Source organism: Fibroporia radiculosa (genome assembly GCF_000313525.1).
Source record: "Fibroporia radiculosa TFFH 294 genomic supercontigs, scaffold4111, whole genome shotgun sequence".
NCBI classification, from domain to species: domain Eukaryota; kingdom Fungi; phylum Basidiomycota; class Agaricomycetes; order Polyporales; family Fibroporiaceae; genus Fibroporia; species Fibroporia radiculosa.
Window position 1 is genome coordinate 42,068 of NW_012133400.1, and position 16,201 is coordinate 58,268.

The 16,201-nt window shown below is 49.7% G+C and overlaps 3 protein-coding genes across 3 annotated transcripts; all 3 read right to left on the bottom strand.

The window, feature by feature from the left end:
* Window positions 1–969: 969 nt before the first annotated feature.
* FIBRA_05284 (uncharacterized protein) lies at window positions 970–3,460 on the bottom strand (the record flags this gene model as incomplete). Its single annotated transcript, XM_012327055.1, has 13 exons — window positions 970–1,350; window positions 1,408–1,491; window positions 1,544–1,592; window positions 1,645–1,658; window positions 1,712–1,773; window positions 1,834–1,992; window positions 2,045–2,101; window positions 2,155–2,259; window positions 2,319–2,349; window positions 2,402–2,409; window positions 2,465–2,673; window positions 2,729–2,783; window positions 2,836–3,460. The coding sequence occupies 13 exons, from the start codon at window positions 3,458–3,460 to the stop codon at window positions 970–972; spliced, it is 1,839 nt and encodes a 612-aa protein (XP_012182445.1).
* Window positions 3,461–3,760: 300 nt separating this feature from the next.
* On the bottom strand, window positions 3,761–13,381 carry FIBRA_05285 (uncharacterized protein; the record flags this gene model as incomplete). Its single annotated transcript, XM_012327056.1, has 18 exons — window positions 3,761–3,826; window positions 3,883–4,383; window positions 4,438–4,537; window positions 4,596–5,206; window positions 5,261–5,893; window positions 5,945–6,200; window positions 6,251–6,661; window positions 6,710–6,774; window positions 6,827–7,048; window positions 7,102–7,193; window positions 7,241–8,060; window positions 8,112–8,403; window positions 8,456–8,603; window positions 8,656–8,722; window positions 8,783–11,911; window positions 11,973–12,041; window positions 12,097–12,428; window positions 12,460–13,381. The coding sequence occupies 18 exons, from the start codon at window positions 13,379–13,381 to the stop codon at window positions 3,761–3,763; spliced, it is 8,736 nt and encodes a 2,911-aa protein (XP_012182446.1).
* A 675-nt stretch (window positions 13,382–14,056) lies between these two features.
* On the bottom strand, window positions 14,057–16,195 carry FIBRA_05286 (uncharacterized protein; the record flags this gene model as incomplete). The annotated part of the gene is made up of 11 exons (XM_012327057.1): window positions 14,057–14,194; window positions 14,252–14,362; window positions 14,420–14,727; window positions 14,784–15,003; window positions 15,058–15,115; window positions 15,164–15,291; window positions 15,342–15,476; window positions 15,533–15,688; window positions 15,719–15,918; window positions 15,970–16,108; window positions 16,163–16,195. 11 exons carry the CDS (start codon window positions 16,193–16,195, stop codon window positions 14,057–14,059), a joined length of 1,626 nt encoding a protein of 541 aa, XP_012182447.1.
* Between the last annotated feature and the right edge of the window lie 6 nt (window positions 16,196–16,201).

Consider the following 16,201-nt stretch of genomic DNA (forward strand, 5'->3'; position numbering starts at 1 on the left):
AGACATCCTGTACTGCAAGTATCTCACACTGCGCTTGAATGTGCGTGCGGCACTCGTGGCAAATTTTCCATCTCCAGTCGGGCGTAAGGGGATGGCGACAATTCTTGCACCTACGCGCACCATTGGGAGACTGCACACGCCCTAAGCATTCAAAATCAGAATCACGGTACTACCGAGCACACCACATGCACATCGCTTGCAGACAACTCACGCTGGTGGCTTGTTATGGGATCCATTCCTTCGTTCACAACAAACTCACGACAATACGAGTAGGGCCTAAAAGGGGCACGATGCAGTCAGTCTTGACTTCCGAGAGGCCGTCGCACGTAAAGCGGGTATACCGACCGACTTAGTAAATGACAATTGCCCCTGCCTCGCTGCCGGAATAACTGTGTCCTGCGACGAGCACCATTCACAAACGAGAGACGGTCGATGCAGCGACAGGGACATGCATGCTGTTGTCAGGCCGACACCCTCGTACTCAGAATCGTGTCAGCTCGTGATGCGGTTCGGCCTTAAAAATTTTCTCAAGATTCGGCCCACATATACTAGCCTCGGCACCTTCGATCGCCCTGCCCCCCGAATTAGGGTTTTAACGAATCTAGCGTGGGGTGTGCGGACGAAGGGAAATAGTGCACACAGTGAAGGCCAGTCAAAAACGTTGAACAAAATCGCAAGCCGCATGCGAGTTGCGCTACACAGGAAACGATTCAAAATCCGAAAGTTTAGTACGAACAGAAATGGGCGGAGAAGCGCCCGATCCAGCGCCGTAACCATATGGGGAAGGCGCGGATCTGCTTACACCCACAACAGCCACTCTAGCAAAATCCTCGTGTTACAAACTGATAATGAAGAATGGAATGCACAATATGCACTTGTAATAATAGTAACATATAAAAAGCCAACTCACCGCGCGCTAGTTATCGAGCACATAGTCCGAGCACTACAACGAACTCAACAGTGCCGTCGTTATCTGCTCTCTGCCCAGTCTGCCAGCACTTCTGCCGAGGGCACGGTCATCTCGTCAGCGATCCTTATCCCGGGTGATGCAGGCGTGAGCTTCGGTGGTTTCGGCGTCGGCCTTGTAGTATCACCAGAATCAGCGTCCGGATCTTCCTCCGCCAAGTCCTCACGCTGGAGCGTTTGCATATACTCTGGCGAGACTTGCGTCAAGTCGCCCTTCGTTTGCGCTTCTGGGACCCGTAATGTAGCCATCGCCGGTCGTCGGCCATTGCCATCATTAGGGCGCTCCATGGCAAGTGCCATCCGAAGTCGTTCGGTGACCTCCTTAACGCGCTTCGTCTGACGACTACCCCAATAGATATAAAATCCGGCGAGGATACCAGCAACCTTATAGTAGGTGATCATAAGTTGTGCGTCAAAAAACGAATTTACACATATACTCACGAAGGCAAGAGGCAAAGTTGTAGCTGTTGTCCACGCAGGTCTTTGAAACCTATTCAAGCCCCACATGCACCCACTAAGTAAACACTGAGGACGATAGTGAGCTTGCATGATAAATCCGCAGGATATTCAGTCATACTTGGAAAAAGGTATTCAAGTCATTCATAACGCAGATCCATATTGCGATGCTGTATGGTAATAAGTCCCGTAAATGTAAACATAATAGTAGTAGTATCTCACTCTATAGGGAATGCCTGAAAATTAGCACGTCAGTAAGGGCAATAATTCTATTCAAAGACTGCCTCACGCGATGAGTTTGTGTTCCATGGGGGCGATACCATGTCTGCGCTTGCATGAACATATGTTGTTCTGTACGTGTACGAAGTATTGGTAAGTCAAGAAAGACATTTCCGAAACGAGAGAACATACGATAGTGCAGATCAACTTGTTCTTCTTCAGTCAAGACAGGCACATAGTTAGCATCATACTGGGGGTCTGGGAGGTCATTAGGGTCGTATAATTCGGGCAATCCAGCCTTCCGTCGCAATTTCTCAGTACGCCGCTTGTAGTGCATAATTTTTGCGATGCCTGAAAGGGCCAAGATTTTGACGTGCAAAAATAGACCAGGATAACAACTTACGGTACGTGTCTAGGATGCGAAAGGGTGCAAGACCTATACTAGGTAAGGAAAACAGCCCTATCGCGAACATTAGCTTGACTTCACGATTGCTCAATGAGTAAGTCTCGCACCGGTTTCAATTTGTTGACAAATCTCAATCCAGAAGTCTTGGGTATTGTCGTTGTGAAGATCGATGAAGCGAGCGAGAAAGACGACCAACGCGGTTCCCCAGAAGACTTGCAAGTACATAAGTTCGAAAAGGTGCAACGAGATACCGCAGCTCATGAGTACATACCTACTAGAAAACCATATATTGCTGTGACGAACTATGGTACAAGTCAGTTGCTATTGCCGACAAGGACATTCTGCAGTACTCACACCCAACGCTGCGAGATGCTACAAGGTAAGTTATGGGAAAGGGCAAAGACACATACGACCCACGCGTTTTAACAAAGGACCAAACGCCCCGCATGACCCTGCGCAACCGGTCCCTTTTCCTGAGTACGTCCTCCACGTGTACGTCCAAATTATCCTCGTCATCATCCTGGTTTTGCCCTTCGCCCTTCTCAACACTGTCGCCTAGTACCTTCTTCCTGCGTCTTCGCGGAAGAACGACGACGGGCTTACGAGAATAGAATGACAGCGGAGGTCTTCAATAGACATCAGACAGGTTTTGAGGATGTCAAACAGGTCAGATAGACATACATCACTATAGCATTTGCTGCGTTCGTAAGGGTGGCGACGGTAGCGATCTGTGGATCTAGAGAACAAACGTGAGTTCTGCTCCACTCATTGAAAGTGCTGTATCTCACCGATAACATCTAGATGCTCAACGATATCGTCCGGATGATGGTCACCATCCCGACCCCAGTCAAACTTGAACTGCTCCGAGACCGGGATGCTCAATGCACTGCCTATGCGTCCGGGCTCCTCCTCAGCTGCGGGCACGAGTACATCCGTCTGTGGACCTTCGAGGGAAATCATGTCCGTGCCTCTGAGATGATGTCGCGACAGGGTAGGATTGCACCGTCGTGTGTGTTCGTCTGGGCGAATTGACGGGAAGAAAGGATTGCAGTCCTCACTAACAGGCCTCGCGGAGCGAAAGCCTGTAGGCAAATCGCGTGCGTGCCCCACCTGTGGTGTGAGGGTTCCATTCAAGATATGGTGCGATATCTTACTTGATGGACGGCGCAGCGGGGGCCCACGCCGTCCGCAGACAGTCTCACAGTCGGCTGCAACACTGGTGGCTGGCGTACGCGTCTGCGTGTTGTTTTGCGCGACCCCGCGTTGATTAATGTTCAAGGACGGCGGACGAAGAGACCAGGGAGTGAAGGCGGCTGTAGGGGAGTGAGTTCCCGTGCGCCGCACCAACCTGTCTGGATCCTGAGAGACATCGCGAAGGGTAGTGTAGCCGCGCTTTACTCGGATAGAGGGCATCCAGCTGGCAGAGAGAGTATGTGCTGGAGGTGCACGACGAGGAGGAGAGATGGGAGCAACGAGAAATTTGGCTGCATTTGAGATGGCATTGTGGTGGTGGAGTGGCGCTTGTTCGACGCGTTCAGATGAAGTCACCGTGCCAAGCTAAACTCTTCTCGGAACTTGCCGCACACTGCACCACCTCTCTCCAAGCCTCGTTCATTGTTCAAAGTAAGTATGACATCCGTTCTAGTATAACTTACAGATATATAGCATGCGATTCATGATTAGAGATGCTGTATCGTATCGGGTATCCTTCAATCATGCGTCTCCATTAGCATTCGAGTCTTCCCGGGACGATTGTTCTGAGGGTCGAGACGATCCCACCTACACATGCGCAGGTGGTGAGTATAGCGCATACTAAGTCACAAAAAGAGACTTACGCTTGTGGTGGACATATCTGAATCCATACTGGACCGCATGCCCGTCTGATTTCTCCTCTTGAACACACTGAACACTCGGGGCCTTCCTCTCCGGCGCGAAGACGCATCCGAAGAGTCTTGGATCTCCTCTGGCTCAGTCGTCAGGCTTGATGCCACGATGGGTGTTGCCGTTTTGTTATGCAGATGGAACAATGACATCGCTCTTCCCTTTGAACTCGATAACAGCGTACCAGTGGGTGTCGACGTAGTCCGTGAGCCGGTTGCAGTCGAGCCAGATGACGACGAAGATGTCATTTGTCGAGCTTGGAATGGCAGCAGCGTCGATCGGTGATGTTCGTCAAGAGTGTGACTGTGATGGCTTTTGGGTGCAATCCACTTGGTTTTGGAGATCAGCTCCCGCGCAACAGGCAGAACCGGGACAAGCGGTTGCTGGAATGCCATCTTCACCCAACCACGCCAGTTTCGCCCCGATGGAATAAATTGATCAACCAACTCCTCAAACTATCGCAATATGTTAGATCCTGAGCTCAGAGAGCGAACATCGGCAACACGCACACTCCATGTCTGATTTCGGTATTCAAGGTCTCGCGTCCGGATACGTGCATCGCGACAGAGGAAGGAATCTTCCTTCGCAATGCTTAGGAGAAGGTAAAGGCTAGCGACAGCGATCAATGTAAAGATAGTGGTCCTCGTTCAACAAGTGTAGCGCTCACCTGTTGACTCTTACCCAAACGAACGTCTTCTGAGACGAGCGCGTCTTCATCTCAGTTGCGTCATCAATCTCATGCCTCTTGCGTGACTGCCCATTACGTTCCTTCGTACCCTCAGAGTCTTTGGAAACCTGGCTCGTCACGGACCGCGAGGGCTTGCTCAGGGTCACAAGCGCATCGGTTGAGCGTGTCTTGTGCAACCCGGGTGATCGCAAGGTGTCCGACCTCGACGCGTTGCGCAAATCCGTGAAGGAACGCGAGGTTCCCAGCTTACGCAAGGGTACCGGCGTTAGTTTACTTGCATCAGGGGATTTCAGAGGGGAAACATCCCATGATGAACGTCGAGGGCTTAGAGGGCTATCCGGTATGATCAGAATGTTCGCGTGGTCGCTTGTGGGAGAAGGTGAGTCGGGGAGCGAATCCAGGCCATGGAGTTCATCGTCTGAATGTTCCCTGTGTCGGCGAGCGGGCCAGACGTACTCCATGATGCGTCTCCCCGTGCGAGTGTCAAGTTGCAAGCGCATTGGGTGGAAGGTCAGCTCGAATCGTTCGTAAATGGTGATGCCGCCGACCGGGGGCAACACTATCCAATCTGCAACAACGAACAATTTACGCTATCAAAGACAATGTTATCTCTAGTAATTTCCTGTGACACCCAGACAACGTACCTTCACTAGCGGATGCGTGATGGGATCTGTGTGTTTAGACAGGATCTCGGTCCATTCAGCATCAGCGGCACCATCGAAAGCTTGAAGATCACCCAAGACTAGTTGGTTGACTATAGAACTGTCCTGCCGACTGAGCCAATAGAAATTGATGTCACGAACCGCGAGCTTCGCAAGTAGTTGACCTTGCTGGTCAAGCATCCTCCAAGAAATTTCAGATGATGACGTGTGGAGTAGCAAAGCTGACTTCTGCTCCGGATGATCATTCGCCTTGTCCTGGGCTAATTTGATAGCGTCGAAGATCAAGTTGAGCTCTTCAGCTAGCAGGATAATATGCGCATCAATCCTAAGAATCTCCACTTGCCCCTCATTACCGTATTGATGAAGCTGTCGAACAGCTTCTTGGCGAGTCTCTAGCGCATGTCTGAGGCGTATCTGCATGTTCGCCACCACATCAGCAGCAGATGCTAAGTTCGTGAAGTCGTAATTGAACAGCATCCTTTCAAGCTTGTCTGAACGGTCTTTGAGAGCGGCATCCGAAAAGAGAATAAGACGAGTGACAATATTGGCGATGGCTTGGAAGTGACCATCATTCGCGGAGACAGTAAATCGTGGCACATGCACCCGAACAAGATCCTGTAGAACAACGTCAATTGTGACTAGTGCATCTAAGCAAAGAGGACCCACAGTCTGATTCTGCAAGTGATCGTGCTGGCGATTCGAATTCTGACCTGTTTGCGCAACAGATGTGACATCATTGCGCAAACGCAGTCGGTTAAACTTGTCATACTGGAATAACGCATTTGTCTGAGGAACAAGTCGGTCGAACGCACTGTTCTCGCATCGCAAGTCAATGAGAACTTCCAGAGGAACGTAGCCATCCCCAGACATATTCGCGGTAGAAGGCGAAAACGTCTGTAGTCCTACGATAGATGCAAAGTTTCTGGAGGAATTTAGATCTATGTGCGCTCAAAACGTTCAGGAAACACACACCGATTCATGACCAGTCCGCTGACAGGATCGTCAGCATTGGCACTATCAAGAATGGCGAATGACGTGAGCTTTCCTTGCACAGCTGCAAGGACACAAACTGAGTCATGGTCTGATTCCGAATTGGCTTCACTTCGTAGGACGAATTGCGGCTTGAGCAATAGACAGAAATGACTCTTCTGGAGGGAAACGTCCTCAGACCATCCATCCAGTGGATCAATAGAACCGGGGTCATCAACCGAATAAGGCTGACCATCGTCAACGGGAGTGCTGGATGTATTCTCGCCAGTAAAGAAATTGCGAACAGCGATAGCAGCAGCTTGCGCATTGGACACTGGCTTGCGATGACCATCCTTGTCCTGAACTAGATCTGCGAGAGCCGCCTGCGCTTGGTCACGAATGAACTTTACGGCACTAAATACCAGTCAGCCATACGCAAAGAGTAAGGCGTAAAAGGCATACCGCGTTGCCATGTGGTATTCGATTCCTCGTTTAGCACGAGAGCAGTAATAATACTGCATCATCACCTATACGTAAATCGTTTAGCGCGAACACATGGGATAGAAGGATTCAACACACATCACGGATGGTACGATTGAGGTATATTTGCGGAGAATGAACCTGGTAGACGTGGTCAAACTCTGCCCAATCCTCCGGAGATACTGCATCTGAGGGCATATGGTAGCTTTGGATGCGTTGCGGAACAGCTGAAAAGGACGTCGCATCGATTTTGTGCAGATGTTGGACGTAGTTATTCAACAATGCGATCTTCTTGCGCAGCTCGTTTTCATCACCGTCATTCTAGTATAGTCGAATATCAGTCAAATATTGTTTGGTCAGGCGATTCAACACACCGAGGTTGACGCCTTGGCCGAGCAATGAGCCAACTTCTGCTGCAATTCCTTGATACGGGACCCTGTCAGCGAGATCTGTACCTGTGTGACAGCTACAAAGTATTGAGTGCCAAATCACGAACATGAAGTATGGACATACAGGCTTCTTGTCCAAGATGGCAGATATGTGTTTTCTCTGCACCGAATTTGCTTCTTACCGGCACATTCTCCGGATTTTCGGCATTTTCGTCTGTGGCACGTTTGAAGTACGTGAAATGAGGACAGTATCCAACAGGCTGCAGGTAGACGGTAGGTGCTTTGTCGGGTGACCACTGATTCCTGTCGAAGTCGTCGCAGTCGATCCATTCCGATTCCTGCGAAACAGAGTCTGTTTTGATCTCCGACCTATAGTTGCTGACTAGAGGCGACGATTCCATCCGCACTTCTTGTTTGAGAGGTTCCGAGAAAACAGCTAGCATCGAGCGCAGATCCAGACCTTTCATGACAACTTCGATAGCGTAAAATGCTTTATGATGAACTGCTTTGGGTTCTCCATGAACCAGTCGCGAGCTCTCCTGGTCTCTCTGGTGCATGTCTACCTGGAACCGGTCAATGAGGGCTTTAACTCCGACAAAGGGAGTCACTCCATCCGCCCACGCGTCGCAGGAGTTGTCAACATATAAGTGCGTGATGAAAAACTGTTCAATCAGGACGCGATACTTCAATGTGGCAAGATGCTGGCCGAACTTCGGTGACACCGGCCGCTTCCTTGAATACAGCGATCCTTGACGTATAGGAAGAGATAAGGCACCGTCGAAGAGGGCGTACCATGCCCAAAAGTGTTCAAATACTTCGGGAGAGAGGTGCAAACTGCTTGGTGCCACTTTATGACGACCTCCGCCGTTTCGGAGCCCCGATGTTAGCGATATAGACATATGGATGAAGTCTGATCGGAACCCATTGTAGGAATCTTCGAACGACTAACACGCAATGAGAACACATTATCCTCCAAATTGACGGAAGGCACTTACTTTGGGCTCTGGGATGCCCGCTTTGGTCTCCAACTTGACCTTGTAATGAGGTAGGAAGTCGAAGAAACGACATTCGCGGTCAAACGGTTTGCCCGTGCATGTGCCGCACTCCGACCCACAGGATCGCTCGAGGACGAACCCCACGCCGAAACATGTGCCCGAGCTAACTTTTGCACACACTCTAGACTCACGAGATCTTCGCGGATTGAAGGTGGAAAAGGGTGTGGCAGAGATAGAGTGTCGTAGCGTAGGCTCGTCCACTTCGCCGTTCTGACCCCACGTCTCTTGCACGCTGCGCGTGATTACTCAGCGACGAGAAAGTATTAGAAAGATAGACATCATACTTAGGAATTATGATCAACATAGTGTCACTCTTGACTTGAATTAATTCTCCTTGCTCGTTCGGCTGGCCAATGAATACACAAGGGTCTCCTCTCCAGCTCAGGGCGAATCCAGCTCCGTCGCCGCTTAGTCCATAAGGGTCGCGAGAACCTATGAGAAAATAATGAGAACAAAAATTTTAGTATGAACAGATAATACTGACCTTTCATGTTGAACTGGACATCACCCTTAAAAAACACCTTGACACGCCAATGTAAAATTAGCCTCAACTGGAATGGAGGATGATATAGATTAGCATCAAGCTGCAAGCATGGGTCCTATGAAAATACCTTATCCCAAAATCCAATAGGCGGTGATGGATCTCGAGGCGCGTGCGACAACGTATCAATGACACGCATGAAATCTTGCGTTGCGGGGCCGTAGCTCACAGCCCATGCTAAATCAGTTGTACCATCGGTGAGGACCCGTATGGTAGGCTGAGCATATGTCTTGACAGGCATAATCGTCTTAGGAACTGGAATGGATAGTGCGGGCGCGCCATGGATACCGCTGTTAGCATGGACAACTTCACATGGGAACCACTCCACAGAACAATCAGTCCCCATCTCTTCAGCAATGACCAAGTTAGTGTCGAATTCGAGCGCGGGAGAACCTATAATGGAATTCGGCGGGATATTGAGCAGCGGGAGTGGATATTCCCGGAAGGTCATCCGAAGGGACGCCACAGTGAAGTTGATGTGCAGAGGCACGAGGAGTGAAAATTGCGTATCTTTCGGGAGCCCATCGCCTGCAGAAAAGAGCAATTCTGGGATGTTGTCGATTAGTGTTTTGGGAGCAGATAAATTGAGAATCAAGCTATCCCACGAAATTCGCAATAGAGGAGGAATTGCTTGCATTGGATTGACAGAGACCAGATCGTGGTACAAATCCTCTTTTGATCGACGCCCGATGGCATGCCGAGTATACTTGTCTTCCCTACTTTTTTGCAAGCTATTCGCTTTCATGAAAGAAGATTTCCAAGCAACAGAGTGGACTTGATATAAGCGTTCGCGAGCATTGGAAATGGAGACTGTATGTTTAGAACCGAATTGGAAGTCGGAGTCGACATCATGAGGTTGGGGGTGCGCATAATTTGACGTCAGGATAGTGGACACCTTGGCCTGAAACGCTTCGTCACGCTCCTGTCTCAGACGCGCTGCCTCGTAGCCCGTGCGCCATATAAGACCCATTCTCGACTCAAGATTCTCGTCCGCCGCGTCAATAGTCAGACATCTGATCGTGATCGAAATGTTCGGCACAATTTTAGCGTCTTCGGCCTCTGGTACTGGCGGCTTGGAGTATTGACCATCGGAAACCATGCGTATGAGATGCTTTGCACTCTTGACGGTGAGATTGACATCCAGGATAAGGTCGGCCAGAACAAAATCGAACGGTATGCGCAGACGACCGCTATTACCTTCAACCAAGATAGACGTAGGATTGATGTGGAGTGGTAGGCTGATGCTCCAATCTGATAGACGAGCTAACTCTTCCCATTCTTCCCTTGGAGAGCCATCTCGTATAGTAGAAACAGCAATCGCCAAGATGATGCTGCTCCACTTGAGAGTAATTTTCTTCAAGGGCGACCCCGTACAACACAGGTATGAAATCTGCAAGTACAATTTCGATCGCAGGGGGAATTCGAATAGAAGTTGGGCTTCCTTGATATCACACTGCAGACTGAGTGAAAGGGTGGAATGGGTGGGCGCGCTCCTTTTCTCTGAGGACGAAGGTGGCAAGAGCCCCTTCAAAGTCTCGACGGCCAGCAGAAGATGATAAATATGAGCGAGACGCAACGACCCACGTATCCTCGAGACGGCGGCGGTGATCAGGAGATCGTCTTTCGATCCAGGGCGATACGTTCCATTCGGGCGCAGGCCCGACAGGACCATGTCAATATCAACATTGGCAATCCGCAGGAATTCCTTAGATGTCAGGTTGACGTCCTGCTCAGCATGGCAGTAGGGATCATCTGCAGTGAAGGGCGTTGCGACAGCGTCGCGGAGAGCAACGTCCCATAAGGCGATTCCAATCAACGCACGAGGTGAAGGTGTTTGCACAGGTGTGGTCGTGCCGGCTACAGCTTGAACGATGTGCTCTGTAGGTAACGCCAAACGCAGGCGCTTTTGGCTTCGAGCAAGAAGGTTAGAAATGCGATCATAATGCCTGTTGTGGACGGCACAATAACGGAGGGAAAACCCTAGATGTGCTGCCACACCACGAGTTATGCCCAGCTCTTCACCGGGAGCGAGATCCGGTGCGGTGACAAATACGACAAAACGCCCCACAGATATTGAAGCCGACAGACCAAACGGCAGGCTGTCCAGAACGTAACGAGCCGATGTGTGCTCAGGCTTCTTTGTTCCTTTGATAAAATATGCCGAAAGCCGGGAGATAGCTTTGAGAACACTAGGTTGCCATAACTCGATCGATATGGCCTCCGTAGAACACCGCAAATCCGTGAATAATGAGGGAACATCCAGTGTGATGGCACAATTACCCTCCTCCGCGATGTCACCGATGCCGTTTCCATGACCAATTATTTCGAACGTGTCCAAATTCAGTAAACCGTCACCGGAGTGGTGTGAGAACTCAGCAGGTGAGCCCCGTTCGTGCCTACTGCTGAGCTCGGAGCCAAACTGTAGATGAATAGATGTGCGTTGCAGTGAACAATTGAGAAAGAATTCCATTTTGAGATTCAGATGGTCATGCAGAGCGTGAGTCGAGCGCTTATCGGGGAGTGACAGGTAATGTGAGTCCAGAGCGAGTACGAGACCGTCCGTCCGAGCTTCGAGAGCAAATGGATCTTCGTTAGTTTGCACCCCGGACGAGATGAGACGTGCAATCACAGGCCCAACTTTGAAACCAAATGCGATGCGAGGAACTGGTGATAATATTGACGGCAAAGGTGCGCGACCGTCTGTGGGTTCGGCTGGAGGCTGTTGGCGCGCCAGAATGACACGAAGAACTTCCAAGCGCTCTGTAAGACGCACTTCGCCTAAATCAATATTCACCGCCAATAGCTGGGAATTAGGGTCGCCTGACAAGAACCTCGGGCTACAAAGCCAAGGAGAGGGCCACTGGGAGATCATCGCATCCACTTGTAGAGACCCGATGGAAAGGACTTGTAGATGATCGACAATCGCACCTGAGCCAGACCTGTCCAGGGAGATTCTGTTCGTAGAAAGATTGAGACGATATACGTCCGCACCGAGGTCATCGTCTGGCACACTTCCGGTACCCAGCATCTTCCTGTGTATGGGATTCGAACCTGGATGACTAAGACCCACATGGAGGTCGATTCCCCGTAGTGTTGCTACAAATGTCTGAGAAACATCTCGTTCATTAAGCTGGGGTCCATGTTGCAGCTGAAGCTTCGTAATGATAATATTCACAGCTTTCAGGAATGATAGGTGCGACTAATAGGGATAGACAACCTCAACGAATTAACAACATAACATAAAGAGCGATGCAACTTACACTGACTGCCTTGCTACCAAGCCTACGTACTGGAATATGTTTGTGGCCCCAACCTAATCGCATCGATGCCTGCATGACTATCAGCATACTATTGTGAGATGATAACGAAAAAAAAAGATCATACAGAAGATAGAGCTTCCATGAGCGGCGAGCCAGGTGACATTGGAGACGGCCACGGGAAGCGACGATTTGGAAGTGGGGGAGAAAGTGAAGCTGAAAGTGGTGTTTGCATAGAAGCGGGGGACAAAGGCAGCTGCTCATTTAGCTCAGAAAGACTTTGCTGCCTCGGACGCGACCTCAGAAGTTTCAGTAGACGTTGAATGGCATCGATCTTGATGTCAACGGTATCGAGCTTGAGCGACGTCTCCACGCTATGGGGTTCGATGGCCCGATGTGGATCTATGCGCACTAACGCAGTAAATGTCGTAGACGGGACATCGACAAAAGCCATTCCATCTACGGCACAGAACATGCATCAGATAAATACAAACGTAAAATGGATGATACTCGCCGGTAGCGGATGCTTTGGGAAGATTTTGAAGAGAAACGGAAGATGCAGTACCAGTGATGTGTTTAATACCAAGCGTTAATGAAGCAGTAACCTGAGTAGCACCCCAAGCACGATCCCATGTGCGACGGAGACTTCCCGCAATCCTGGCATTCCAATCGGCAACATTCGCCAAGCTCTTATGACGACGCGTGTGATGAGCATGTCTTCTAGTGCCCGGAATGATTACCCCGTCAATGGACGACAGCGTAATCGTTGTGTAGAGCTTGGCTTGTCTTACTGACAACTCTAACCCTGGGACATCCGCTAGTGTAACTACAGCCGAATGCAGCTCGAAGTCCAGAACATGAGTGATAGCAGGCAGTGCCCGGATAACCAAGCGGAGGATACTGACAAATAGCGACCGAACCACAGGGCGGACGTACGGTTCAAGAACAGCGTACAGTATGCGCAGTACGGACCAGATAGCAGGCCAGGAACGTCGTACGAGCGGCGAGAATGTGAAAGAGGGCGAACCTGAACGTTTCCGGCTGAAGGAAGGCTCCAACCGCGTATTATCCTTCCTCCTGTCAAGCTCCACTTTCACACCTTCCACTACGATGGAAAAGCGTCGCGCAATTTCAGCGGAGGGGCGGTGATAAGATATGCCAATACGGTCGACACGCAACGTTCCACTACCTGCTCGAAAGTATATTCCACGGATGGAGCGCAAACTTACGCTGCGCACGCGTAACCGTTTAGAAATGAGTCTGATGATAGAAGGACCCACGTATATCCGGAATATGAGGGACAGAGATATGAGCCGTACAGCCCACAGGATGAAGACCGCCCAGAGAGAATAATCCGTAGGAGAAGCAAGCACAAGTGTCCGTAATACCGAGAATACGTATGTCAGGACCATTTTGGCCAAATCCACAACTATGAATGAGAGCGTGCGCGTGATGAGTCGTGAAACCGGAATGAGCGTTCGACAGACTCACATCGAGGTAGAGGGAAAGGAGTGTGGACTCAGAAGGGAATGAGCAGAGATTGGAGACTGCAAGTGATGTGTTCCAGATATTGTCCCAGCATTAAACAATGAGTATGTCTTTAACTGAGATGTTGGTAGTGAGCATGAGGGTTGCTGTTCTGACGAGACAAGCTGGCGCAATACGGCGCCGGCAGCAAGCGTGATCTCGATGCAGTGTGATCGCCCGGTCGGCTCGGACCCGAGGATCCGTTCAGGCTACAGGCAGACCCACTAAGGCCACTACCACTGCTAGCCTGCACACACTAAAGCAGGTCATACTTGATACTATCGATAGTAGACGTCTTTTTGGATAGTATACAACAATCATTATTCTCTTACACGTCCTACTAGTTATTTGCAGCCGTCGAGTCGTGAGGTATTATTAGATCTATCTGTGGTCACGGTATAGTATTACTGTAGGAGTTGTGAGTTGGGTCGCCTTCACAGAAATGTTCCGGTAAAGGTATTTTGGGATCCTTGGGAGTACTAGTCTTCTGATTCCATGTCCAGAACACTGTCACTCGTAATATGTCAGTCGCCGCAGTTGAGAATCATATTAGAGCTTGCTCACCATTCTTCGGACTCCCTCCGTGCAGGTGCGTATGCAGAAAAAGCAAAAGAGCTCCCCACGAAGCTTCCGGGGTTGAACACGTGGCACCCCTCGTAAGTCATTTGATATCTATCATATTTGTCCGCTAGGACAACCTATCATAAAGGAGCATTCATCCTCAGTCCATCAAATTCGACAATATGTAAACGCACCGCAGAGGGAAGAGGATACAAGCGCAGTGTGTGGTCAAAATCAGAAAGAATTGGTTGGATCGAGGTAGTCAATGGAACCAGATGACTCTGGTCGAGGATGGACTGCACAAGCTATAATGCTTTGAGCGGACCGGGTTGACAACATACGATGCTAGACGTCCGACTCACATAGCGCTTTAGATCGTCATTTTTCGCATCCGGTTTAACTCCTACCAGATTCCGAAGCATCTTCGCCATCATGTCCTCTCTGAAGATCACGATTTCTTGCTCAAAGAATTTGATACGACAGGGATTCGTGGCAAAGTGTACTTTCGGTACTCTGGACTTCAAGCGCGAGACAAAGGAGGACATTAGCGGCCGCCGGGGAAGCACGGAGTTCACGGTCACATCTAGCGGACCCGGAACGAAGACTATGTGGGTCGTGCGCGTAATCAAAGGGTATGCCGCAATCAAGTCCGCTAGTGAATCTAGCTGATCTGCAAACAATCGTTTATGAAAAAGCTCTTATCAGACATTTGAGTCAAATCTATACCTTGGAATCTCCGCACTTCCCTGCTGTTCCCTTGTGAGATACCACGGCTGGAGAAATTGCCACACAGGACGATCACTTTAGGGATGAAGCTGTTCTCCATACAATGATCGAACATCTTACGCAGTCCTCGCAGCGTCTCTGGATGATCTAGCCATACATCGGATAGAACGAAGAATCGAAGGTCAGGCAACTCGAGACGAACGCGGGCGGCTAAATGGGTCTATTGGCACAAGACTATGAGAACTCAGACCTTTAAGAAGCGAACATTCCTCACATCTTCCAGCAGTGTCGTTGCACCTTGACCTAGAAAATCGACATGCCCGTAGATGGATCTGGGTCGATCAGAAATTCGTCGAATACAATGCCGAAAAGCCACTAACCGCGCGGTCTCTCGACTCTCACATGGAGGATGTCCAACAGCTATTACAACAAGAATTGCATCTTCGGTATACTCGCCCTCGACAAGCGCGAAACATCCCTCGGTGAATAGCCCCTCACTTGGTTGATCCTTTGTACACGTATCGTAAGTAGCTGTGCAGAGTCAGATCATCAACGTACAAGTTGGGAGAAGTCTAGTTCAACAGATCCATCTTGGTCTTCCAAACACAGTTTCCCTTCCTTGTTGTGGCAGAGCATCCCGAACAACAAAAAGCGCTCTCCTGCACGACCAAGAAGTTGTTTCGTAGATCTCAACTAGTGTTCGCGTAAGAAATGAGTTGCGCATGCTACCATGATGAAATTATACGTACCGTGAGCAAATTTTCTCTGTCTCTAGAAGGGAGAGTAGAAGGAGAGAAATGGTCGTTCCTGAGAACTGTCTGCCTGATAATGTTCAATCTGTTTCGCATCGCCATAACGCGGGAATCAGCAGTCCCAGCAATAGTGAGCGAACCAGATGCCCTGCGCTTAAAATAATAACGTTAGCACGGTGAAACCCATGGGAAGGTATGGTCTTGCCTCTCAAATGCACTTCTTTCATGCGACCAATGCCATAATGGCATGTCGAACGCGTCAATAAAATGTAATTGACTTTCCGGGTCCAACATGTCTGGTGCTCCCTCCGATTGATCAACAGAACCTTGAAACGTATTATACACTCTCTTCAGCACATCCAACGAGACCTTCATCTGCGCGTCTACAAGCCACTTGGATGAGTTCCAGACCTCACGACAACATGTGAACGAACCATCTTGCTTGTTATACTCCTTTGCTATCCACTCTATTGAAAACTCTACATCTTCGTCGGCGACCTCATGTCGATCTAGGATCTCTTCCAAGAACTCCAACGCTTCGGGGCCCAGAGAATGTCCGTATTTTCTGAATACCTAAAGCATGCGCTATCTTTAGAGTCATTTCAGTAAATTTGTAGTGAATCCAACCTTTATGATTGGTCTCTGACGTGGAGCAACCATTTTGGA